Source organism: Colossoma macropomum, unplaced genomic scaffold (genome assembly GCF_904425465.1).
Source record: "Colossoma macropomum unplaced genomic scaffold, Colossoma_macropomum, whole genome shotgun sequence".
In the NCBI taxonomy this organism is placed as follows: Eukaryota; Metazoa; Chordata; class Actinopteri; order Characiformes; family Serrasalmidae; genus Colossoma; species Colossoma macropomum.
Window position 1 is genome coordinate 35,614,337 of NW_023494788.1, and position 27,931 is coordinate 35,642,267.

Here is a 27,931-nt window from a genome sequence, read left to right on the forward strand (position 1 = left end):
TTAGTCACAAAACAGGACAGGAACGATTACAGCAATCAGTTGATATTGGTCTAAGCAAAGAGTGGGAAACAGTAATATGCAAATTACTGTGATTTGCATATCGGTGTATATTCTGCGGGGGTGAACAGCTTGCCTGCTGTGATACTTCATTCTCTTTCATTCATGCACCTCTGCAGGGTAAATAAAAACAGCCAGACCATAAATAAGACATTTCTGAGGCGGTGTGAGAGCTCCAGTTCTGCAGGCTGTGGCCCTTTAATGGCAAACTCAGCCTGGTCCGCCTCTTCCATTTAAGGGCATGTTGACTTTTCTCGGCCGAGCGTTTCTTCCTGGTTCCCTCAAACGAGCTGCAACTCCCCTTTAAATGGCTGTTTCAACCCCAGACAGAAGTTTTTACAGAAGGATTAAAATAACTTGGCGAAAGAGAGGAGAGGAGGATAACTAATCAACCAGCAGCGAGGTGAAGGGGAGAGGTGGTCTGTTTGGATCTTCTGGAGAAGGTGAGCGGAACTGTTTTCATTCCTCTGCGTTTTTTCCTTCTTCTTTTCTGAGGAACTGGAGCTTCTTGTTCGAATTTTCTCGTTCCACCTTAAATGGTGCAGCAGTTACATTCTGGCGCCTCAGGCACCAGAATGTAACAGCTGCACCATTTAAGGTGGAACGAGACAATTCGAAACCAGAAGCTGGCGAATGCGACAAAAAAACAATGATAAACTGCTGCGTCGACGTTATCATAGACACCTGATTTTATCTACACTATCCATAAACACCGTGCAGTGTGCAGTTCTCATGTATCAATATTATTTTTCCTGCGTGTCGTTCGTTTACTGTACCTGTTATAGCTTTGCATCAGACGCCTTGGCTCGTTTCATGCAAAATATGCCAAGTTAATACAAGCCTATAGCTCCGAGTAAGCCTGGGGAGCTGACATAAGAAAGGAATGAACGGCATGTGGCAGGCAGCAGCCATGAGTACTGCACTGTATGACAGTCTACGTGTCCAATGTGCCAATTCCTCCACCTTCTTGGGTGTGATGATGAAGCTGGCTTATTAAGATTCACTGTATTTAAAAGAATCACCCACCTTGTGCTTCCACTCACTGGCCACTTTATTAGAAACACCCACCTTGTGCTTGTACTCACTGGCCACTTTATTAGAAACACCCACATTGTGCTTCCACTCATTGGCCACTTTATTAGAAACATCTATCTTGCAGTTCCACTCACTGGCCACTTTATTAGAAACACCCATCTTGTCCTTCCACTCACTGGCCACTTTATCAGAAACACCAACCTTGTGCCACCGCTCACTGGCCCCTTTATTAGAAACACCTACCTTGTGCTTCCACTCATTGGCCACTTTATTAGAAACACCTACCTTGTACTTCCACTCATTGGCCACTTTATTAGAAACACTTGTGGGACGAAATCTAACCATTACTACATCTTTTGTAAACAAGCCTACTCTCCTCTTAGAGTGATGGCACAATAGTCTCCCAAGTGAGATTTCCTGTTTAAAACTAGGAACGCCTCCTTCTGATGATGCATCTTGAAGGTGGAAGTAAAGTTTGAAAAATTTCAAGTGCTACTATGTGGTGTGGGCTGTTAGAAATTCTTCAACTGAATTATTCTTTTCACAAACAAAAAAAATATGACCGATGTTTTACGTTATTGCTACATCACTAATGATAGCTTGCATCACAGGTGTGTTTTGGTGTGCTGATTCGGTGACTACACCAGCAGTCAGGATTTTTTGACTGCCACAGAGATTTTCATGGATTGTGGGATGCATTTGTATAATGCATGCTAGGGAATGTAGTGAGAAATTGTGATTTCTGCTGAGTGGACCAATGCTATAAAACAATACATAACATCCAGTCTTATGTAAAAGTTTTATTGATTTGTCTAAGTGTAAATAAGTGAACTCACCCTCTATAGAGAACACACTTCTGCACATATTAATACAGAAAGTGACCTTTTAATGAAGGCCACTTTATTAGAAACACCCACCTTGTGCTTGTACTCACTGGCCACTTTATTAGAAAGGACTGGAGGATGGCTAACATATAGGACTGGGCAATGTGACAGTATTTATCATTATCATGATATGTCACAATATGCTTCTCTAAGCATATTGTGGAAATTGTCACTACTTAAAAACACTGGATGTTTTATTTCAGTGACAGGATTGTTAGTCCTGTTTAATCAGATTTAGTGCAGCACGGTGTGTAAAATGTTGAATTATATTCATAGTTTTTGATTGTATTTTTAAACATGACAATTCTTTGTATTTCCCAAAATACATGTTGTGTATCATGAAAGCTTTATGTATCATGATATTACAATTATGCTATATTGCCCATCTCCACTAATACTAACTCTCTGTCTCTCCGCACACTGCAAAGGAGGGGTTTCTGATAAAGTGGCCAATACAGGCAACAGAGCAGTGACTAACACCTGATACAAGCAAATGAAGATTTTTTTAGAATATATGAATTACTTTAATAAAGTGTGTTGAGTTTGTGTTGGCTGTGTGAAGGTAGATCTCCAGGAGAAGCAGATGTTAATGACCAGTGCTGTAAAGAGAGCTGTCTGAGCTCTAGGTGGGCCTGAAAGTGGTCCGACTGGTCTGTACAGTAGCATAACAAAATCCAAACATTAATCTTCTCCTACTACACATGCTCCAGGGCCAACAGCTTTATAGTGTGTTGCATCATATGTTGCTGTAATGTCTTGCAGTAATTGCTGATTGTTCCACCTCATTGCTCTAAACAGGATTCTGATTTTCTTCGTAAGTCTGACCACCCTGAGAGCCTCTTCTGTGAGCTTTCCTGCTAAATCTGCCCGGAACTGAGGCGGGAAGACGGCTGTGGGATGGCTTTGCTGACCCTGCACAGATCACCATCTGTTTGCACCCCAACAGTGAGTTTAGAAATTTATAAGTTCACTTAAGTGACACTTTTTCTGTTCTGTTAACTCTTTATTTCATATATCAGATCATCAGTGACCTGCAACCTCATTTCTCCCCTCTGCTGCATCCGTTCATGTTTGTCAGAATGTCTAAATAAAACAAAATGTATGTTTATTTCATTATTTTGTTATTGTCATTAAATGTTTAGACTAGGGGATTTTTAACCCAAGGGCCTTTTTGATCATCTGCACACTTAAAGATGGTTCTTCAAGGGTTCTTTAGTAAAGTAAATGGTTCTCTTTAGAACCATGAGTCCTATATAGAACCAGTCCATGCTTAAATGGTTCTTTGCATGGTGAAATGGTTCTTCAGATTGATGGAGAATGTGTTGCGTAGGGTTCTGTATAGAACCATGGTTTTTATATAGCCTCAAAAAGGATTCTGTTATTGTTGTGATGTCAAAAAGAAGAACATATTCTCCATAAATTTGAAGAACCAGTTCAGCATGTAAAGAGCCATTTAAGCCTGCAAATGGTTCTGTATAGAGTGCATGGTTCTAAATATAACAATTCTCTTTACTAAAGAACCCTTAAAGGATCTTTTGTAAGTGTGTAGAATATCATGGATAATTGGCTACAAACAGATAATTGTAGGGTTTTTTCAGTGTCCTAAAATCTGATTGGCCGAATCCCAAATTTGCTGTTTGTTTGTACTGTTTGGGTTCAGGATTCAGTATAATCATTTCTACATAGTGGACTACGTAGGGAGCAGGGAGCCATTTGAGATTCAGACCCAGGGTAGGGAAAAGGGACGAACAACACTGTTAGCTTGATGCTAAATAAGACTGGATATCACATAGAGCCGCAATAGGAAATTAGCATTGTTGTTGTGGGGGTAATTTGGTGAGCAAAAACTACTTAAAGTGAAGTTTTTTGTGTGTTCATCGTTATATGACAAAGTTTTAAAGTTCATAAAATGACTGCAACATACAACGATGGACGAGTGAATGTTCTTCATTCACTGTATGAGACTAATGTCACCAACAAGTTGTAGAATTAGCATTGTGCTAACTGCAAGCCTCAATCATCACATCTCCCTCAATCATGTGGAGTTATTAAAGGGGAATTCCACAATGTTTTAAAAAATGTCTCCAAAATTCAGTGTTTGAGATGTAAGCAGAGTGATTCAGAGTGGTTTGGTTTGAAATGGCTCAGATTTCTTTACAGTGGTGCTGAAAGAAACCAGGGGTCGCCATGACTACAGTACAAATATAGCCATTTTTTTATTTACTATCCCAAACCACCAGTGAACCTACACGTGTCTTCTGAGCTTTTATATTGAATGTTGATGGTAAAATAGTAGAAAACTTATTCATTCAGATTTTCCTTGGACTATTTTGCCTCACAAATATTTAGCCAGTTTAACGTATCCATCCACCATAAATGGATTAAAATACATAGATTAAAAGTCGTTTTTAGGCCAAAACTTTATCATTAAAAATACTGTCAAAAAAAAAAAACATCTCAAACATCAGGTGTTGTGTTCATAACCATTTAATGTAATAACTTTCTGTAAGAGAGCTTTTAGAGGTGGACATCTGGTTCCTATCACCACCTGGCTTCTCAGAAAGCTTCTCTAGAATGAAGTGTTTCACACCAAACCACTCAATGATTTTGTTGACACATGAACCATTCAATTGTTCAGGAATTTTGGAAAATCGGGGGAGTTCCCCTCTAAGTTATCTCTAATAGACTTGATTATGTGGACGCCTTGTTATCTATAAACATGGACTAAAGTACATTAGCATAAAATAGGAGCAGGTGAGCTAAGCAATGTAACATACAATGGTCCATGTGTACAGAGGACTGAGATTTTTACAGTAGAAGAAACCACTTGAGTGAGTGTGTTAGAGATTACCTAACACACGGTTTGAGACAAGTGTGTCATGATTTAGGCATGCAGTTAGCACCGTGCTGTTTCTTATAAGATTAGTAGCTCCAGTGCAAAACTAACAAAGCAAGCTTCAGACTCCAGACAATCTCTGCTGATCTCCTACGTTTGGGACACGAGGGGAAACTGTAAATTTAATTTTTTTGCCGAACAGTTTCTTTAATCACCAACTAATGCTTGAAGTGGTAGTGCACTCATCCATCAAAACACTTGCACAGCCATTCCTTCCTCTCTTTCTTCCTCTCCTCTTTGCTTTTCCTCACTCTCTATTTGTGTGGGGTTTTTTTTTTTCTTCACTCTTTCTTGAATTTAATTATGTGGCACTTCTCTTTGGTATGTGCCCACTTTACCAAAACATCAGGCGACACCTTTCTCCTTCAAAATGCCTATTTTAAAGCAGCCAGTTTTTCCCCTTCTCAGTGCCCACTTGTTTGTTTCTCTCTGCCGAGAGAACGTAGGTGTTTTCATGAGACAAAAATCCATTCCATAGATTCGGTTAGATGATAGGCTGGGGAAAGGTTATGCTTATATTTCTGACAAGGCTGTTTGTGAACACACCAGAGATCACATGTGGACAGTGAGCGTAAAAAGCATTGCAAGTGACATAAAAGCATTAATTTCACTTTTGTGCAGTCTCCTCCTGTGCCATTCCAAAATAAAAATAAGCAAAGTTTATACAGGGTCACCAAGTAACTGAATACAGTAATTCAGTAAATCATTCAATAAATGTCAAACCGTCTACCTAACAACCCCATATGGAAGTCTGATGGGCAATATGTTTCAAAAATATGACACACATGGATTTCTCTTATATCCAAATTGTATTTGTCACATACAGATATATATGTGACATAAATGCCTGATTATTTAAAATTGGCCATTTTCACATGTATACTTTAGCCAATTATCAATACATGCAAACATGTACGTGTAACACGTTTAACAACATATATAGAAAACATTCTTATACAGCTACAAATAGGGTCATTCATATATTCATATATATACTTGCTTCGTTAGAATATAAGGCCCTTATGCATCTTTGTTTCTTCCATATTCGTCCTAATGAAGTGGAAAAGTAAAACAAAAAAAAAAAAACCTAAATATTGTTCCCTAACCCATTAAGATAATTTAATATTTAAAAGCGAACAGATAATATAGTAATAGTTATGTGCTGGGATGTATTCAACCATGTATCAGGTATATATCTAACCCATATTGTGCTTCTATGTCCAATATTTGATTCTTACATTTATGTACAAAACTGTAGACTATGTACATGTGTTGATATATATGCATATGTGTAAGGCCATATTCCTGATATGTATGTGCATGGCCATATATGTGCATATGTCAGGTTTCTGTATTGATAAAAGTTAAACTAGGAGAAAGGAGCTGGTTAGCATTAGCTTTGTTAGCATGCTAACAGCTCTGCTCACCACAGAACCCCTGATAGCAAGAGGATAGTGGACCTGGGAGGTCCGAGGGTGGACCAGCAGTGGCAAACAGTCAGCAGGGTGCTGACCTTATCAAGCCAGTGGACCAAAATATGTTTGCTATCTGGGACATGTTCACTTCAGGCTAACTAAAGCACCAGCACAAGTTTAGAAGATAATGCCTCAAATCTGAGGCAGCTGGCGCTGAAGGGACAGAGAAGCGAAATTAAACCAGTTCTGTGGTGTTTGGATCTGTAGCGTTAGCTTAGCGAGCAGCTACAGACCCAAACAGAGCCACACACCACAGTACAAGTTTGATTCTGACTAACTGCTTCTCTGAAACAAGTGTAGATGATAAAAACTAATGTCTGAAAGAGCAAATGGAGTGACCGGCGTTGGAGTGACAAAGCTGAAACCGACCATGTTCTGTGGTCTTTGGGATGGTAGCAGCTTGACTAAGCTAACTATAGCTTTGTTAGGAGGCCAAACGTGCCACACAGCACAGCGAAGGCTCGGTTTCAGCTAACTGACGCTGAAATGTTGCCCGTTTAGAGGATATCTGAGGTGCAAAGTTGAGTGACTGGTGTTAGAATGAAAGCTGAACGTGGAGAGTTAGCCGTCACAGAGCCGCTAACATGCTAAGTTTTTCTAAAATCTGATTCTTTCCCTCTTTCTATCAGCACTACCAGTCAGTAAGCTCCTTTAAAACATAAAGGGTGCAGTGTGTCTATTTGGTCATTCAGACGATGGTATTTCAGAGTTATGATGTCAAATTTCTATTCTGCGTCGTAATTGTGACCGTTACACTGCCCAGCCCCATTACACTAAGTGAAGTTTTAGATGAGGGATGAGGAATCGAGCAAACGAAAGTTGCAGCCTGTCTCATTTTCCCATCTTAGACTTCCCCAGAATGGTGGTCAGTGCTGTTTGCAAGTTATGACAATAAAATACTTTTAAAATGCCTAATATTTCAAAAGCATACCATTTAATTTGATACGTTTTAAGTTGCAAAGTACTTCATCTCTTTTTCATGACTACTGATACAACTACTAAAGGCTATAAAAAAAAGAAAAAAAAAGACACTACACCATGGGTACCAAAACTTACAGGCATAGAAATTAATTCTAAGTTATATAATGAAGGTTTTCGTAAATAAATAAATAAATAAATAAATTGCATTGTTGGTAAGGCTGTTGTACTAACTAATTAGTACACTGAGGCTAACCAAACCGAGCACATTCAGATTAAAAATATCCTTCCCCTCACTGACCCCTCCTCTTTTGTACTGGGACCTCTGAGGGGGTGAGTATTAAAATGAGACTGTTATGTGATCATAAACGCTGTAGACTGATGAGTTTAGATAACATAGTGACGTTACCTAACCTGTACTGTCCACTTATGATTAGATCACTCAAGACGCATGTTAATATTCTAACGTCAGGTGTGAACAGGGCCGATAATTTGTGCTGTTTGTAATGCAGTTACTGAATAATGAGCCTTTGGATGTAAAAAGCTTGGAATTTTAAGAGGCTAATAATACATTTTGATCATGAAATATATGAAGAAAGGGCCTTAAGCAAATGCTTGCTGCTTAGAGGAACAAACAACCCTGAGTGTGTTGACAAGTTTCCTTTTTTTTGTTTCGTACTGAATTTACTGTGTGTAACAGTAAGAGGTTTTGTCATGCCTCTCTCTCTCTCTCTCTCTCTCTCTCTCTCTCTCTGTTCCTCTGTCTCGACATGTCAGTTGCGTAACAGGTAATGTTACTATCTCCAGTTTCTCTTTCTCTCTTGTGTCTTTCCTTCTCTCTCTCGTGTCTTTCCTTCTCTCTCTCTCTCTCTCTCTCTCTCTCTCTCTCTCTCTCTCTCTCTCTCTCTCTCTCTCTCTCTCTCTCTTTCTTTCATTCTTTTTCTCTGTCTTTCTTTCTTCCTGCTCTCCACTATCTCCTTTCGGACAAGCTTCCTTAAAGAGTCACATCACAACGTCTATCAGCACTGCAATGCTGGGCTTACCCTCCCTCCCCTCTCCACTCCTTATCTTTCTTCAACTGCAGGTCATGTTTTTGTTCTTCTTTTCTCTAATTACGCACAGGCCCGTCTTGGATTCAGTTTAATGTTGATGTTTATTCTTACATGTAGGGGGAGTGCTGTGTTAATCTGAACACATTTAAGAGGAGTACAGTTTGAAAGGATGATATGTAAGCTGATAGAATTGTGGTGTTTTTGGGGGAAACAATGTGAATATATTCCTAAAACACTGGTTGTTATTGATGTTCAGCGGTCCGTCTCACCGTCACGCTTTGCTTTATTTGCCTTGTATGAGGATGATGATGACATATAAATCTACAATTATAAAAAAAAATAATAAAAACGAATAAAAATGTCGTGCACCAATAGGGACACCAAACTGTGGGCCGATGCTGATATCTGGCATTTTTTTATGTTTTCATGTACGTATCTGCTGATACATAAACATTTAGAAAATATATAAATTGAATAAAATGGAGATGTTTTAATTGCTTAAACATTCTGCTTTTCTATGGATCAATAACTATGTTTGAAATATTGAATTATCTGTCTGATGCTGATGTTATTTATTTATTTATTTTTTAGTTAAAACTGAAATAAGTAGCTTTACTGAGTGAGGAGAGTAAAAACAGACTAAAATCAGCTGCCTGTAAAGCCATAAATAATCTTTTAAAAGTCAGAGCCGGCGAGTTTTTCACACCACGTCATACGTCTTTACGTATTAACGTCACATGCACAGGCTCAAAAAGAAGTTCTGGCCAGATGTTTAGGTCTTAAATGATCTCAAAATCAACATTATACTGATGAAGATATGATGACAATAGTAGATCATTCACTCACATCCTCAGAAGACGTGTCCTTCACCAAGTTCTGACCTGAGTTCTCTTTAAATTCTCTTTCGGTGCGCTGACATTCGTTTGAAGTTTACTGCTGGTTGAACTCTTTAAAACAGTGTTGTGTGTTGTTGTTGATATTGAAGCTAAAGCAGCTGTTGGTGATGAAGCTACAGTGTGTGTTACAGCACACACAGCGCAGTACGACTGTTAACTCTGTTCTTACGAGTGTGAGTATCTGAGTGTACACATAAAAATAAGTTAGTAAACATTCCTCGCATGCCCCCAGCACGAACATCAAACTCAGCCTGTGATCTCTGGCTGAGTTGGAGCACGAAGGAAGATGAAGCTGCTGTGCCTTAGCCTGTCCTCTCACTCAACCCTCAGGCTAATTCACACTGCTGAACTACAGCCCCCAGTGTGTGTGTGTCTCTCTCTCTCTCTCTCTCTCTCTCTCTCTCTCTCTCTCTCTCTCTCTCTCTCTCTCTCTCTCTCTCTCTCTCTCTCTCTCTCTCTCTCTCTCTTTCTTTCTTTCTTTCTTTCTTTCTTTCTTTCTTTCTTTCTTTCTCTCTCGCGCTCTCTCTCTCGCTCTCTCGCTCTTATATCTTTCCTTCTGTCTTTCTCTTCCCTCTTCTTTATTCTCTCTTTTTTTTTCTTGTCTTTCTCATTTCTTTCTCTCTCTCTCTCTCTCTCTCTCTCTCTCTCTCTCTCTCTCTCTCTCTCTCTGTGTTTTTGTCTGTCTCTGTCTCCCTCTATCATCTTTCCTTCTCTTTTACTCTTCTTTCTTTTCCATTTTTCATTTCTTTGTTTCTCTCATGTCTCCTCTTTCTCTCTGTCTTTCTCTTCTCTCTTCTTCTTTCTCTTTTTTTTCTTTTGTTTCCTTCATATTTGACTGTCTTTCATTCTCTCTCGTCTTTCCATCTTCAGCTTCACACTATTGCTAAAGTATCAGTTACCCTCTGTCTCTGGCGGTGACATGTTGTTACCTATTTAGCAGCGAGGGGGGCTGAGTGCCCCTCTCCAAAAAGGATTCATAGTTTCTTTAATTGTGTCTAATTTTTCAAAAATTGGGATGAATCAGTTTAATGTGTTTATGTAAATTTGACGTGTTGGTCTTATTATTATTATTTTATTTTATTTTTTTCACATTGTAAATGAAAGTGCATCTCTGTCTCAACCTCACTTGTGACTACAAGCAGTGACCCTGGTCACTGATTCAGTACTTGGTCAGGATCTCTCTCTCTCTCTTTCTCTCTCTTTCTCTCTCTCTCTCTTTCTCTCTCTTTCTCTTTCTCTCTCTCTCTCTCTCTCTCTCTCTCTCTCTCTCTCTCTCTCAGGTTAGTTCACAGTAAGCGTGTTTACTGAACTGCAGCAGGTTGAACACAGTCACATTGTTCTCTCTGATCTGATTGAGCTTCTTCTTTCTATGCTCTTTAGAGAGACTCTGTGTTTGACTGCCTTTTCTTTTCCTTTTTTCTTGAAGGATGAAAGCATTCCGAGAAGAGGGAGACTTCAGAAGAGGTGAACGATCACAATTTATTTGTGCTTTTATTCTTTACGAATGAAAGTGTGCAGTGTGTACAGAATGTTATGGAAGCGCCCTGAGCTGCTGCAGAGCTATGTTCTGCTCAGCTGCGTTTTGCGCCTCTTTTCACTTTCAAAATTCATCACCATCACGATAAACTACGTCACATCATGCCTCAGCACCCTTATCTGACCTTATCATTGAGATCATCAGTACTCACACTCCTCCCAAATGCATTTTTCGTCACAGAGAGAGTGTTTTTAATTGGCTTTATCTCAGTCCACAGAACTTGGTCTGTTCTAACTTATCAAATGTTGGAAAAAATAAATGTTGTAACATACACTATATGGACAAAAGTATTGGGACACCTCTCCTAATTATGTTTTAGCTGCACTCACTGATAACAGGTGGATAAAATTGAGCTCGTAGTCTTGCAGTCTCGATAGACAAACACTGGCAGTTGAATGGGTCGTACTGATGAGCTCAGTGACTTTAAACATGGCACTGTCATAGGATGTAACTAAGCGCTGTTATTTTGAAAAGTAAGTGTCTAGGAGCAACAACAGCTCAGCCACAAAGCGGTTAACCACGCAGACTCACAGAGTGCAACACCAGTGTCTGACCTCACAAATGCTCTTTTGGAAGAATGGGCAAAAATTCACACAGACACACTCCAAAGAGTGGAAGCTGTTATAGCTGCCAAGGAGGACCAACTCCATATAATTGCCTATGGATTTAGAATGAGATGTTATAAAAAAACCCCTGTAGATGTAATGCGTAGGTGTCCCAATACTTTTGTCCATATAGTGTACCTTGTGTCATGAAAACATCTTGAATTTTTGTGATATTAAATTTTTGCTGTATTTACAAATAGATAACAGACAGACAGATTCATTGGTAAAAATTATATTTTGAATAGTAAAATTTTAATTTTGAGATCAAGAATTAAGTTTATACATGTGAAAATTCAATTCTTACTCAAGAATTACTCAAGAACTTCAATACTAGGCAAAATTTTAATGGGAGAATCTTTTTTACAAATAAGAATTAAATTCTTACTGTTGGTAATTAAATCCTTTCTAGTCAAAATTCAAATTTTGCTATCAAAAATGCAATTATCACTTGTAAAAAGTGAATTCCTTTAAAAAAAAAAAACATTCAAAGTTTTACGTCTCTAAATAAATGATTGGCATAGTTTTATTTTGCAAAGAAACGTAACATGTCTGACACATTTACTTTAATAACAATTTCAATTATAATCATTATCAAGAGGTTTGAATTGCTGGGGTCAGATTGAAAAATGTGATGTGTGTGTTGTGGTTTTGTTTTTTTTTTGTTTTTTTTCTTTTTGTATATCAAGAATTAAATTTATACTAGTGGAAATAAAATGTTCAAGTCTAAATTGAATTCCTCAGATCAAGAAAAATAGCCTGAAAAGCTAAAAACAGCTCTCTGTGTGAAAGTGAGCTGCAGTACTGTTTGATTAATTCCTCTCTTTTTCACCCAACAGAGAAAGTTTTGCACTTGTTAAAGGGGCGGTGCTTCTGCTGGAGGAAGGAGGGGCTCATGTTGTAACCACACCCCCTTCATATCCAAGTGATGGGCTCGTAACCACACCCCCTTCATATCCAAGTGATGGGCTCGGAGGCGGAGCCTCAGACACTCAGCATCGGCACTTACAAGCCATGGTTTCGTTGCTACGGCCGGAGGACACGGTCAAACTGGTGAGTCTCCCATCCACATGAGCAACACTGACACTGTTAAAGAAAAAGTTCAGCAAAACATTTAATTTGCATTGTTTTCTCCTCTTATGACGAAACTTAGCTCATCAGCAAAGACATTTTTGGCGTCTGCAGTTTGCTTCTGTAGTTTTGCGCTCGAGCTATGAGGCCAGTGCAGCGTAGCAATAGATGCTTATTTACACCAATTAGCATGATGCTAACTGTGTGCTTAAATCACACATTCACCTCAAACAGTGTGGAGCTGGTCAGTCATCTCAACAGCACACGTGCACTTTTACCCAGGGATTTATGGGTAAATCAACGAGAGGGAGTTAAGGGAGAACGCAAGCCGGGGGGAAAAAACCCGGTAAAGTTGTCGTATGTAAGACCTAGTACAGTACGTGGGTACACTCTTAAAAAAGAGATGGTTCTGCGAGGGTTCTTTAGTAAAGACAATGGTTCTATTTAGTACCATGACTTCTGTATAGAATCATTTTATGCTTAAATGGTTCTTTGCATGGTGAAATCGTTCTTCAGAGTGGTGGAGAATATGTTGTGTGTGTATAGTTCTATATAAAACCTTTTTGAAAATGGTTCTACAAAGCACTTAAAACAGTCTTCCATTGTTATAGGCTTGATTGCATGACTACAGCAGAACCCTTTTTGGTGCTGTATAGAACCGTATACAACACATTCTTCATCAAGTTTGAAGAAACGTTTCACCATGCAAAGAACTCGTGGTTCTAAACAGAGCCATTTCTGTTAATGATACTCTTAAAAAAAGATAGTTATTCAAGTGTTTTAAAGGAATGGTTCTGTTTAGAACCATGAGTTCTACATAGAAATATTTAACTGTGCAAAGAACCAATTTAGCATGAAATGGTTCTATATAGAATTTATGGTTCTATATTGAACCATTCCCTTTACTAAAAAACCCTTGAATAACCATCTTTTTAAAGAGTATAATTCATGGGAAATACAGTGACGTCTAGATTGCAGCTGACAAAATGTGATGTTTGTGATAAATTTGTTTAATGTTACGGTTTTTAGATTTGTTTTGCAAGTGAAAACCTTGCGTTTTTAGGGCCTATTTAGGGCTGATAATGTATGAAAAGGACTTAAGACACTGTATAATACACTGATATCTATAAACATGGACTACATTATCATAGCTAAACACAGGAGCAGCCTGAATTTTGTTTGTATTTTTGCCCATTTTTTTTGGTTACTTAACCACTCAACATGGTTTAGACATGCACCATGCTAATTGGTGGGGCATAAGCTAGTATTACCTGTTAGCTACATTAGTCTTATAGCTCCAGTGCAAAACTAAAGAAACAAACTTCAGACTTATGTCTTGGCTGATCAAATATATTTGGGCCCAAAAGGGGAACACTGTGTAAATGTGTATTTAAGCAGTTGATAAAGAACTCGGACACTGTATGAGAGCAAGTGAAGTGCTGAGTGTCTCTGTCTCGCTCAGGCCGTGCGGTTAGAGTCTGCAAGTGCGGTCCGAGTCAGATATTTGCTGATAGTTGCAACGTCCAGTCGCAAACAGGAGAGTCTACTGCTGGGTATGGACTTCCCCAGTATAAACAGGTAGGGAAGAAATAATTATTATATTGTTTTTACTATATATTTATTATTATATTATTATATTAATGCATTATTATTATTATTATTATTGTATATATATTTTTTCAATACAAATACATCATACAAACGTAAAGGTAAAAATAACCTACCATGAAATTGGAAGTGCACACATTTGCAGATTGTTCTCTTTGTGCTTTTGACAGTGTTCTTTATTTTGTACTACACACTACACACGAAGATGGTTCGTCATGGGTTCTTCAGTAAAGTCAATGGTTCTATTTAGAACCATGAGTTCTATGTAAAACCATTGGCATGCAAATGTTTTTTGCATGGCGAAATGATTCTTCAGATTAATGGAGAATTTGTTGTATATGGTTCTATAAAGCACCTTCTATTGTTACAGGCTCAACTTTCAAAATGGTTGTATACAAAACCATATGCAACACATTCTGCATGAATCCGAAGACGCTTTTCACTATGCAAAGAACCATTTAGCATGCAAATGGTTCTAAATAGAACCATTGCCTTTACGAAAGAACCCTTGAAGAAACTCCTGTTTGAAGCATATAAAGATGACACCGTATTTATGTCACCATTGAATGTCAGTAGAAAATACTAGATTGAATTTTAGGAAAAAAAAATAACTTGAGTCCAGTCTGACTCTATAACAGATCTGGACTGAAATAGCTCATATACAGTGTGGTCCAAAAGTCTGTGACCACATTACAAATCTTGTGTTTTTTTTTTTCTCCCATTTGAACCTGAAAATAAACATAGTTTATCCAGCCCAAATAAATATTATATACAACAAACCATTTTATTGCTTAGAACCTTATAAATAAAGAACATCAGATTGGTGTTGGTCTGAGACGATACTCAGGGTTTCAGGTCACCTCATAGTGATTTTACAGCAGTTTTAAAAGCCTGTCTGCTCTTTTACACAGTTCACAGTTTGCAAACTGTGACTAAAGCTTTGCTCTGCTGTTACTGTGTTCTCCTCTGAGTGCTCAGAGTCTGTTTAGTGTTTTAGAAGCACATTTTGGTGAGTGCGCTCTTATTTGCCATTTAACAGAACACTGTGGTTGCTGTTTAACTTGCAGTGTATTACTTCCTGAACAGTGTGGTTATAAAGTGAGAAAATCAGCACAGTATGAAGAGTTTACTCATCTGTTTAACCGATTAGATCGCTGTCACAACCTCATAACATTTGCAAGCCTTCTTTTTAATTTTTTAAAGTTTGTGATGAACAGACCAACAGAAATGACCTAACATTACATGATATAAAACTTAGTTACATTACTGTAAATCAGGAATGTTATCTTGTGAAGTTGCCATTTCAGAGATACACTACATGGACAAAAGTACACATCACACCTACAGGAGCTTTTATGACATGCCATTCTAAATCCATAGGCATTGATATGGAGTTGGTCCCCCTTTGCAGCTATAACAGCTTCCACTCTTCTGGAAAGCTTTAGGATTTTGGAGCATGTCTGTGAGAACTTCTGCCCATTCATCCAGAAGAGCATTTGTGAGGTCAGACACTGATGTTGGACGAGGGGGCCTGGCTCACAATCTCTGTTCTAGTTCATCCCAAAGGTGTTTGATGGGGTTGAGGGCTCTGTGAGGGCCAGTCAAGTTCTTCCACACCAGACTCACCCAGCCATGCCTTTATGGACCGAGCTTTGTGCACTGGGGCTCAGTCACGCTGGAACAGAAAAGGGCCTTCCCAAAACTGTTCCCACAAAGTTGGCTGCATACAATTGTCCAAAATGTCTTAGTTTGCTGAAGCATTAAGATTTCCCTTCACTGGAACTAAGGGGCCTAGACCAACCCCTGAAAAACATAACATTACCCAGACTCATCCATCACACTGCCAGATAGAGAAGCGTGATTCGCCACTCCACAGAATATGTTTACACTGTTCCAGTGGTCCAGTGGCGGCATGCTTTACACCACTCCCCCTGACGCTTGGCATTGTGAATTTTGACCTTAGGCTTTTGTGTAGCTGTTCAGCCATAGCTTCAGCACTCAACGGCCCTCACTCTGAGTTTGCGTGGTCTACTGGTTCGTGGCTGAGCTGTTGTTGCTTCTAGACGCTTCCATTTCACAACAATAGCACTTACAGTTGACAGGGGCAGATCTAGCAGGACAGGAATTTCACAAACTGACATGTGGCAGAGGTGGCATCCTATGACAGTGCTGTGTTTTAAGTCACTGAGCTCATCAGCACGACCCATTCTACTGCCAGGAAACACTCACCTGGTTTTTCACAAAAACTATGTCATTCTGCTGAGCACCGGAGGCTGAAGAAGTCCACTTCATATGCCCTGTGTGAATGCTCATTCCCCAGCCTGGGCCTGCTTGAAGAGGTGGGCTTGTGCACGGTTCAGTCGTACTCGGGCACAGCACGCATCCAGATTGCATTAGATTTATTTTAGACTCATTTTGCAGTTTTACAAATAGGAAAACTAAGTTTAATAAGTATTCACAATGTCCACTTATACAGTTATAAAAGAGAAAAAGTGCTAAATGCATCATAAGAATGCCAACCATTCTGTAAATCTTCATTTAACATTCTTGTAAAAAAGGAAGGGGTAACATTCGAAACAGTTCTCATTTTTAGGATCGGTGCTTTCCTCGTGTTCTGTTGCTTAATTGCATCACAGATATACAACCAGTATCATCCTTATCTTAATCATTCTGTCCTCTCTCTCTCTCTCTCTCTCTCTCTCTCTCTCTCTCTCTCTTTTTCTCTCTCTCTCTCTTTTCCTCTCTCTCTCTCTCTCTCTCTCTCTCTCTCTCTCTCTCTCTCTCTCTCTCAGTGATCACTGCACTATTGGCCTTGTCTTGCCTATATGGAGTGATACACAGGTGTATTTGGATGGTGATGGGTAAGAATATTCATCATTTTAACAGAAATCTGACTGTGTGAACAGAATATTTTTTCTATAATTTATATTTTTACTGTTATTTCTTTTCAACTATAATAGTTCAGCTTTTCAATGTTTTGCTTAGCTTCTGTGGAAAAGCAGATTTAGTATGTAAAATGAAAGCCTTATTTATATGCGTTGTTGTTGTTGATCAGTAGAAGTAGTAGTAGTAGTAGTAGTAGTAGTAGTAGTAGTACTAATTAAACTATGAGTACAAGAATAACATTTGAACATTATAAAGGGTAAAAATGAATCAGTTCGCAAAAAAGTGTGCACATGTGCGTGTGTGTGCTGGTATAATGGTCTGCTGTCCAATCACTGCTTGTTAGTATATATAGTTTATGTATGTATTGTACACACTCTTGTTGAAAAATGTATCATTTATCATATTGTTGTAAATTATTGTGTTGTTAATATGTATTGTTTCTGTATTAGGATGTCAGATAAATAATTCATATTCCATGTAATTCTTAAGTAATTACTTAGACTAACTGCTTATTTTGCTCCTCTTTTCATTTTGTCTCAGTGGTTTCAGTGTAACATCTGCAGCCGTCACAAGGACATTCAAGCCTGTGTCTATACAGACAATGTGGTGAGTGAGTTCACATTGGAGCCCTAAAGCTTCATTCAGACTGCTATTATATTATATTATATGTTGTTGTTATTATTATTTATTATGGTTAATATTATTGTTATACTGCGCTGGGGTGGCACCACACCTCCAAAAGTGGGGGGATGAAACTTACTGTTCCAAAAAAAATAAAAACTCTGGCTGAGTGATGAAATGTAATTAGACCTTTGACTAAAACTGCCTTTCATGTAATGCTAATAGCATGTCTCCATAAATCTGTTAATAAACATTGTCAGTGTTTGTTTTGGCCCTATACTTCATGGGGTTCAGCCTCAGATAGCAAACCCTACTAGCTAACATCTCTGAAGAACATCAGTTGTTTTCGTACCCAGTTCATTTCGTCTCCCCAGTACTTCGAAAAGTGGTGGGTCAGAAGCTCCCTCAATGCTGTGGTGTGCTTATTTAAGATCACTTGTGTTACTCTCGCCTAAGTTACACACACATTCAGTTGTATACAAAAGTCTTAACACCCCCAGTCAAATGACATGTTAGATTTTTTTAATGAAAATAAATTAACAGAAAACACACCTTTTTATATGACATTTTTATATCCCATAATATACATTATATGTACATTGTATTATACCCCACACCATAACTGTGTGTGTTTGTGTGTGTGTGTGTAAGGTCCGTGCTGCAGGCTCTGCACGGCTGCTGTGAGCGTGCGATGCGAGGGGCCGTTATCCCAGGCTGTGGGCTGGACTGGGCGACTCACTACCGGCGGCACATAGAGTCTGACCGGCACTGCCTGAACGAGTGGATGGCCATGACCGGCCTGGAGTCCGTCCGCAAGGACAGCAAAGGCAGCTCCACCGAGAGAGAGAGTGTGGAGAGAGAGATCAAAACTCAGCTCAGGGACATCATGAGAACTGAAGACCTGGAGAACATCACCTCCAAACAGGTAGACAGAGAGACAGACAGACAGAGAGAGAGAGAGAGAGAGAGAGAGAGAGAGAGAGAGAGAGAGAGAGAGAGAGAGATTTTTGCCGTTTACACAGTGTCAACCGAGCAGCTGTAGCTTTCTGTTAACTTCCGCTAGCTACATTAGCTGCAGTGTAAAAGTAAGAAGCGAATTTCAGACACTAAACATCTTATAATGATTGACTACATTTGAGTCATGAGGGAAAAATGTATATTTATTTATTTACTTATTTATTTTTTTGGACAAATACATCTTTTGAACCATTTCCAACAACTAAAGTTAGTATGCTACAGACGTTGTTTTGATTGGTCTAAAGTGGTGAAATTTTGAATAGTAATGCCAGCATCTAACCATACTCATTTTTCAGTTACTTGTAATTTTAATACTTCTTCAGAATCCTATTGGGATTATATTTTAAAAACGTTCACAAAATAAGTCCCACATGACCCAAAGACTGAATGCAATGTTGTAAATTACATGATAAATTAAATATTATCTGTATGGTTTGATTGATTTTAAAATATTTTTCAGGTTTGTGCTCAGAGAACATATGGACGAAAGGAATTTTTTTTAAAATTTCAGCTACGGTCCTTAATGGGTTAAACAGAATAATAAAGAAAAATGCTTTTATGTGTGTTTTGTATAGGTCCGATCTGCTCTGGAGGAGAGGATAGGCATAGATATGAAGAACTACAAGGAGTACATTGACAATGAAATGATGGTCACCATGGCACAGATGGACAAACCATCCAAAATATTAGACTACCTTTTTCTGGTAACCAGCACACTCACACCTCCATACATAAGAACTGTAGAGAATTTCCACTCAGTGGACACTAGAGGGCACTAGTGAGTCCAAAATGAATGGGAGCCTGTGGAGATTGTCCAGCAAATTTCTTAGTACAGAATAGGAACTCATAATGCCTAAACTACCTAAAACCTATTTGTATAAATAAATCAATAAATACACACCAATCAGCCATAACATTTGAAATCACTTCCTTGTTTCTACACTTATTGTTCATTTTATCAGCTTCACTGAACATATAGGAACACTTATTAGTACTACAATTACAGACTGTAATGGTCTTCAATGGTCAAGACCCTCACAGGACCACCACAGAGCAGGTATTATTTGGGTGGTGGGTCATTCTCAGCACTGCAGTGACACTGACATGGTGGTGTTTTAGTGTGTGTTGTGCTGGTGCAAGTGGATCAGACACAGCAGTGCATCTTAATTATTAGTTATTTTGGTTAGACAAATTTTAGACATCATAAAATTTCGACATGGTCTTAAAAACAGCTGGCACTTTCAGATTATTTCATGGATAGATTGTTTCATTATCATGGGCGATACTTCTGACACATTTCCCTGTACATGGAAAAAATACAAAAAGCTTAAAATGCACTGATGATAAAGAATATTCTCATAGAAATTATTGTCTGTGTTAATTAAATATATGTTACAGATGTATCATATAGAGATGAGGTTGAAAAATGCTGCGGTGTGCCTTTAACATTATTAGCCATCTGGCTCCATTCACTCCAGTTCATTGAGGACTCTCTCTGGCTCTCTGCATATTGCAGTCAGTCTATTATAATACAATGAATAAGAAGTCTGTCTAGACTCCATTAGTGTCCACTCTGCTAATGCCTCTTCTTTTTGCTTTTAATGAGGGCTCTGAATGGAACGCCGCTAACTTCGAGGAGCTTCAGAAAAACAAGTAGGCTATCAGTTTCTATAACTGTCAGTTTACTGGAGCAAAACAGTGAGATTGAGTTCAGATTCTCTCTCTGTATTATGTGGAGCTAAAAGGCTAAGCTAAAATATGTATGCTTGGACCTTTGCAGTGTGGGCTACATCCTAAATGTCACCATGGAGATCGATAACTTTTTCCCAGAATCCTTCACCTACATGAATGTCAGGGTTTATGACGTCGAGGCAACAGACCTTCTGTCACACTGGAATAACACGTACAGGTTCATCAGTGAAGCAAGGTACAGCGTGCACGAAAAATTATTAGAGTAGCTTCCTTTTATTCACCTGTTTAATAAGTTCATCATTTTGAGATATTTTGCTTTGTGTAATTGTATGTGTGATTGATCAGTGCTCCTTCGATACACTCAAAGCCACAACAGAGGTTAGAAGAGCCACAAAACTGATTTGCTTAAATCTGTTAGATTTGATTTTTTTCAAAGCAGGTTTGATTCACTTTCATAGATGCATCTAGTGACCGATAAGGGTCACTTACAGACATTAATATGAGCAGAAAGATCCAAACTGAGCAATAATTTCAGTTGATATATTTTTTATTTATTATTTTTTTTATATTGCCAGTGTATCCGACAGAAGGCATAAACAAATAACACAAGTCATATATGTGTATATGTGTATGGATAGATGGATGGAAGGATGGATGGATGGATGGAAGGAAGTCATTTTGGGCCATTTCTTTTAGTCCATTCATCATGAAATTTACACACAATGTAAAGGGCAACAGGAATCTTTAAGTTATGTCAAAAACTGAAAAACGTCAAAAATGGAGATATAAGGTCAATAAGCTTGTGTGTTTAGGGAAACACTCACAGTATAGTGATTTTAACAAACTGAGTCATTGTCCCATCAAAGCTTATGATGTGAGCGTAGCTGTGTGTGTACGAAGCTCCATGGTTTGTGTTGATGATGCAGGAAGAACGGGCAGGCTGTATTGGTCCACTGTAAAATGGGCGTGTCTCGCTCCGCCTCCACGGTGATCGCATTCGTGATGAAGCAGCAGGGCTGGTCTTTAGACCACGCCCTCAACCACGTCCGAGAGCGCCGTCCAATCGTCCAGCCCAACGAAGGCTTCCTCAGACAGCTGCAGACATACAGTGGGATTCTGAGCGCCAGGTTAGACACTTAAACGCACAACTACACACACACACAGTGAGCAGTTTGAAGTGAGAAGTTTGAGCACCCTGGTCAAATGATGTGTTGTTTTCTAAGTGAAAGTTAACATAAAAGGCTTACTAATCAGCCCTCAGTAGCAGTAATGCCAACGAGTTGGCACTCGGTAGCAGTAATTCCAGCCAATAGGCATTCAGTAGTAGCAGTAATGCCAACCAATCAGCGTCAGCCAATCGGCACCCAGTAGCAGTAATGCTAAACAGTCAGCTGTCAGCTGTCAGTATCAATCATGCTACCCAATCAGTGCACTCAGCAGTAGTGATTCCAACCAGTCAGCACTCCGTAACAGTAATGTGAGCATCCTAATGCACAAAACTGTTGTGTAAACTGTAGAAAAATGGAAACATACAGGTGAGGTTTTTTTATTTATTGATTGTGTTTATTTAGTTATTATTATTTATTTTTTTTATATGTAATACAGCCTATTACCTATTTAAATTTAAGAAAGCTTCCACAGTGTTTCTGTCTGTGCTGTGTGTTCTGCAGTAAACAGCGTCACAGCGCCCTCTGGAGGCGGAGGTCCAAATCAGAGACCCAGCAGACAGACGCCAAACAACAAGACCGGGGCACAGAGAGCGAAGGAGAACAAGGAGACGATGAAGAGGAGGAGGACGAAGAGAGCCCAGAGGAGGAAGAGAGCTATGAGGATGAAGGAAAAGATGTAATGGCGCATATTTATTCATGTGAATCTGTCAAATTTTCATTGATCTTTTCATTGACATTAGTCTGTTCTATTGAATATCTTTAAAATATCTCTCTCTCTCTCTCTCTCTCTCTCTCTCTCTCTCTCTCTCTCTCTCTCTCTCTCTCTCTCTCTCTCTCAGGTGTTTGAAGAGCCAGTGCCTAACAGTATCCCTATTCCTACAGTGGAAGAGACAGTTAATACTTTAAACCCTCTAATTAATATCCAGGAGGTCAGAATAATCTGAATTTCTTTTGTATTTTGCTGCCAGATGTTTTATATACTACAACATTTTGACTTTCTCTAACAGAGAGAGATTTTGGGCTGCTCACTGTGCCTCTAGTTCATTATAAAACTGCCCAGTCATAAGAAGTGTTTGGTCCTTGGCTGCTTTTTGAATGAAGCACAATACAGGGCAGCTAATCAGAACACAGATTATTTACATTAAATCAGTCTTAAAGGCACTGTTTTTCAGTGGTCATTTAAAAATGAAGTATAATTGTTTTTGGTACCACCAAATGTTGTAAGTGGACTTCACGGGAGGGTAAAGGGGTGGGGGGGGGGATAGAAGACAAATGGAGAAGGTGGGTCCTTGAAAAAAAAAAAAAAGATATTTCCCAAAGAATATCTCCCATTAACCTCCACATTTCCTTTGTCTTTCTTTCTCAGGTGTGTTCGAGTCCCAGTCCGAGCAGAAGCGGCAGGATGGACCTGTTTTCCCTCATGCAGTCCATCCAGCTAGATGATGAGGAGAGAGTGAGCGATATAGAAGTACGAGCACTTTAATAATCTAAAACTGCTGGAGTAAAGATGGACAGATATTTATAATAATGTAAGAATGAAACTGTAGTATAGCGACAGTATTTTATATAGTTGTCCCCTTACCAAGCCAAGACATGTTTGGAGTCTGAGGTTTCCTTAAACAATGACAAAATTCAGGCTTGAAGCTGACTGCTGCTGTTTTAGCTATGGTAACATACTGTAGTCCATATTTATAGATAACAGTGTCTGTATTTACATGCAAAGATTTTTGCCAATCTGATTGAACACATTCTGATAAAAGATTAAGAATAACGTGTTTATATGCACTCCACTCAACAATCTGTTGGAAAATCTCAATTTACATGCACAGTAATCTGATCCAAAATTACGTGCATGCGTAGAGAAACAATTAGTGTAGACGTTACCATGACAACGAGCAACACGTGAGTCCAGTCAGAGTGAGACGAGCAGCAGTGAGCAGTGCTTATGTTTTTAATTACTTTAAAATGATGTCAGAGTCAGGAAAACGTACTTCACATGTACTTATTAAAGAAGGACGAGAGGAAGACGTCGTGTTCTGAGACACATAAGCTGGACACCCGTCCCACCGCCATCTTTTAAAGTTCAAAGCAATCTGCAAACCAGTTTCTGCTCCCGCCATGTTGAGCGTTGTAAACTTTCGCAATGACACAAACACACTTGCGCAGAACTTACTTCAGCTTTCCATTTGGGAGTGTACTCAGGTACAGGTGTTAACACGGCTATTATTCTTCTATTTAACGAATTATTTACAGGTTCAAGCAGATAGAAACCGTGTTCCTAATGGCCTCAGTCAGACTAATCTATTCCGATTGAGGTGTATGCATGAAGGTATTCTGTTCCGATTGAGCTATTAGTCAGATTGTTAATGGATTATCAGGCTGCATGTAAACGTGGCTACTGAGTCATACAGTATCAGGAACCACACAATCAACTAGTAGAGGTACCAAACCACTCCACACAGTTTGAGGAGCATGTGATGATTTAGGCATGCAGTTAGCACCATGCTAACTGGTGGGGTATAAGCCTGTATTGCTTGTTAGCTTGTAAAACATAACACTTAATATCAGTATCATACAAACATTTGTAATATTTGACACTGTGTTCCTTGAGACTTTGTGGGAGCAGCACAGATCCGACAGGATTGCCCTTTTAACTACAGGAGAATTCCACCGATTTCTTGAATTTCTGCATATTTCAGTTGCTGAGATGTAAACAAAGTCATTCAAAGTGATTTGATGTGAGGTGAACCTACTGGCTCCGGGGGGGAAAAATGTTTCTTTGAAAACTGCTTTGCCCTTTAAGACCTTGCGTGTGCCTTTTCGCCTTCAGCATTTTTGAAAAGTACATTTGGCAAACTTATGGCAAAATTGCCATAAAACAATGTCTCAGACATCAGGCAGTGTATTCATAACCATTTCATGTAATAAGTTTCTGTGAGGGAGCTTTTAAAGGTGGACGTCTGGTTCCTATCACCACCACTGTGAACAACTCTGACTTGGAGAGTTTCTCTAGAATGAAGCATTTCACACCAAACAGCTCTGAATGACTTTAACGTCTTCACCATATTGTTATGCAGGAATTTTGAAAAATCAGTGGAGTGTCCCTTCGTATGATAGGAGGAATTGGAAGGGTTATGTTGTACTGGTTAAGTGCCGGATCGTTCTCAGCTCTGCAGTGATGCTGATATGCTAAAGGAATGTTGTGCTCTCAGTAAACTGGCTCTGATAGGGACTGTCCTGTTGATACAGGGTGCTGCCGCCCAGAGGCGATCGCCAGCACAGCGCAGACGGAGCCACAAACGGCGAGCTTTAACTCACCAGCGAGCACACGTGGACGTTTCGCCGGACCCGAGCAGCCTGAATAGAAAGCAGGACGAGACTCAGGAGCCGGTGGAACAAACAGGAGGAACAAACAGTGGTCAATGATAAAGAGGGAAGGTAGGAAGAGCTGAAGAACAGAGACACTGAGTGAGAGAGAAAGGTAGATAGGGAGCGAGGGAAAGAATACTCCTCATGATGCACACCAGTTTTATTTATCCTGCTTATCAGTTTGATTTTAATGATGTATTATGGAATAATGTTGTAATGTTTTTGAGGCTTTGAGTTCAGAGAATTTGCCACACACACACACACACACACACAGTACTGTACAAAAGTCAGAGACTCGTCATTTATTTAACCTCCACTCAAAACGGCCGTTTAGTACAAATTAATCATATTACAGTGAAAACATAACAGAATATTACACCTTATACCTTTTCTTATTTTCAGGAGACTAACTTGGTTTCTTCTTTAACTTGTACTTAATGGCTGTTTTGGCTGGGGGTAAGTAAATGAAAGGTGGTCTCTGTAGGTCAGTGCAATTCACGCACACTGAATGTGACTACACTGTCAACACAAAGCAGAACACACATGCGTGCGCACACACTCACACACTCTGCAGTAGACACTGCAGTTTATATCACAGAGCCTATCAGTCATTTTATATTTCCAATTCAAGAACTTTACTCCTGAAAGCAGAGTTTGGAAGCATCTCTGATGTCACTCTGTGCCTTTCTGCACACACACACAGCCTGAGCCATGCACTCACTCACACCTCGCTGATTTTAATGCAGTATTAGAGAATATGTAGTGAAAGGCATAACCTTGAGTGTTTTCTGGAGATAAACCCTCTCTGGCCCTGTATTACTACTAAAATTATTATTATTATTATCATTATTATTATTATTATTATTATTTAGGGCTGACCCAGAAAGCATTTTACAGACTTCAAATACTCATTGATTTTTTTTTTTTCCAAACGAATACTCGAATGCTCATTAAAAAAAAAAAACACTCTTAAAAACAATAAATATTTGAAGCCTTTTTGGTAGTCAGAACATAGTCATATGCAAAAGTAATAACTAAGGTCAAATTACATATTTTGTTGAGTTTCGAAATAACATCTTGTATAGGGAACAAACTTTAAATATGACATTTTTTCAGCAGCTTTTACTGCATCATTTCTGTTTAAAACAAAACATACAATATAATGTGCCGTAACATTTGCACAAGCAACATTTTTAGGTTTTATTTTCTTTCTATGTTGTTAAATTCGGTAAATAAACAGTTACTGTGCATTAAATTATGCAGAAGCGTGTCTCTGTAGGAGGATGTGTTCCCTTATTTACACTTAGAAAATCAACAAATACATGGAATTTGACTGGGGGTGCCCAAACCCACATGACCATGTGACTCCATTTTAAGCAGTGTTTTGGTCACACCAACTTTGGACATTACGTCAGTCATCAAAACACAAGCCCTTCCTAAAGGCCTGTGCCTGGTGACTGTTGGGTTATCAGGTTAACTGTCCCCAGTGATGGTAAACACTTGTTTACCACCACTTTGTTTATCTATTGATTTGTTTAATGCAAACTATGACAAGACACAAGTCAATGGGTTCGTTCCAAAACATTACCACAGTTTTTCTGTATACAGTTGTATGCAAAAGTTTGAGCACCGCTGGTCGAATGACATGTCGATATTCTGAGTGTAAATAAGTTACACATCCTCTACAGAGACACACTGCACATTTTAATACACAATGACTGTTGATTTTGACATGTTGGCTTAAAAAAATAAAATAAAATAAATGTGGCCTGTGCAAAAGTTGTGGTGCATTTTATATTTTATGTTTTTTTGTTATGTTAAACTCAGCAAATAAATGGAAATTGTGCACTAATATTTGCAGGAAAATGTCATATTTAACTTTTGTAGAGGAAAAATCAACAAAACATGTAATTTGACTGGGAGTGTTTTGTATACGACCGTAGATGCTTGCTATAATTTATTTTTCTATATATTAACAATAATTGTTCTATTTAAGGCCTTTGCTGATGAAATTTATGTAAGGCTGCAATTTTTGTGGCGAAGCTTCTGAATACTAAATAGAGAAACCCCGAGTATTATTGGGACCAGCCCAATAATATTATTATTATTATTATTATTAGTAGTAGTAGTAGTAGTAGTAGTAGTAGTAGTAGTAGTAGTCGTAGTCGTAGTAGTATTAATGTTTTTTTTTTTTTTAGTTTTTTCGTTTCCCATCAAATTTTTAAAAATCATGATGTACTGTGTTTTTAAATCCATAAATTCTATGCAATATGTCTGCTACACTCTTTATGTTTGAATTCTTCCTTATTTTCCTTCTTATTTTCCTTTTTTTCTGTGACTGTGAAGCTCTACGCTGCCACTTCTGGGATGATAACTACATGATTTTCCTTTTCGAATTGCATATAACATGATGTAATAAGTCCCTCAGATTTATCACTGATCACGTTTCACACAGGAAGTATTTGTACTACTGCGCAGCACATTACCGCAACAGCTGTCCTGTCTCTGATCTCTTCGCGCACACGTTTAAACCAGAGAACTTCAAGCTTGTAAATATCAGAGAGTTTAACCTTCTGTCCTGTTTGGGAGACAAACCCTGAGAGCGAGTCATTTGTAAATGAACATTGTAAATGTTCTTTCCAGACGTGCCATAATTTAGATGTGACTCACTGAATGCTTTCTGTCCCACAATCCTGCTGTCTCAGTGCCTTTGGTTTAGGAAGGTGGACCAAAATGACACGTTTTTGGAGGTTTTATTGTGTTATTTATATATATATATATATATATATATATATATATATATATATATATATAAAATCATGATTGTTTTTACCAGTTGCACATGTTTCAATACCAGCCAAAAGTTTGCACCCACTTACAGAAGAGTTTTCATTTATTTTTACTATTTTTAAACATAAAAACAATAAAATAAGATTCCAAGCTATGGTAACACTATAATAACAGGCCACTATAAATAGCACCTTAATTATTTTCAAGTAACTTGTTAATGATGTATTTTGGAAACAATAAATAAAAAATAAAAATAGGTGCCTGATTAATAATGCCTATTATTTTTTTGAAAGTATATAATCACATAATAATGATTAAATAAGCATTAAGGAGGAGCATCACAAATTATCAGGATT

General features: G+C 38.5%; 1 protein-coding gene across 2 annotated transcripts; it reads left to right on the plus strand.

Annotated features, from left to right (window-relative positions):
• Nucleotides 1–332: 332 nt before the first annotated feature.
• On the plus strand, nt 333–26,974 carry si:ch211-203d1.3 (protein phosphatase Slingshot homolog 3). Of its 2 annotated transcripts, none has more exons than XM_036569252.1 (16): nt 333–500; nt 2,775–2,921; nt 10,640–10,677; nt 12,192–12,405; nt 13,886–14,001; nt 16,824–16,892; nt 17,458–17,523; nt 18,190–18,463; nt 19,131–19,259; nt 20,162–20,208; nt 20,336–20,482; nt 21,174–21,374; nt 21,918–22,098; nt 22,256–22,345; nt 22,783–22,884; nt 24,666–26,974. In XM_036569252.1, the coding sequence occupies exons 2-16, from the start codon at nt 2,874–2,876 to the stop codon at nt 24,840–24,842; spliced, it is 1,899 nt and encodes a 632-aa protein (XP_036425145.1). In that variant the 5' UTR covers nt 333–500; nt 2,775–2,873; the 3' UTR covers nt 24,843–26,974. The 2 variants fall into 2 exon arrangements, with proteins under 2 accessions (XP_036425145.1, XP_036425146.1); XM_036569253.1 differs by having other exon boundaries at nt 21,918–22,092.
• Nucleotides 26,975–27,931: the final 957 nt, after the last annotated feature.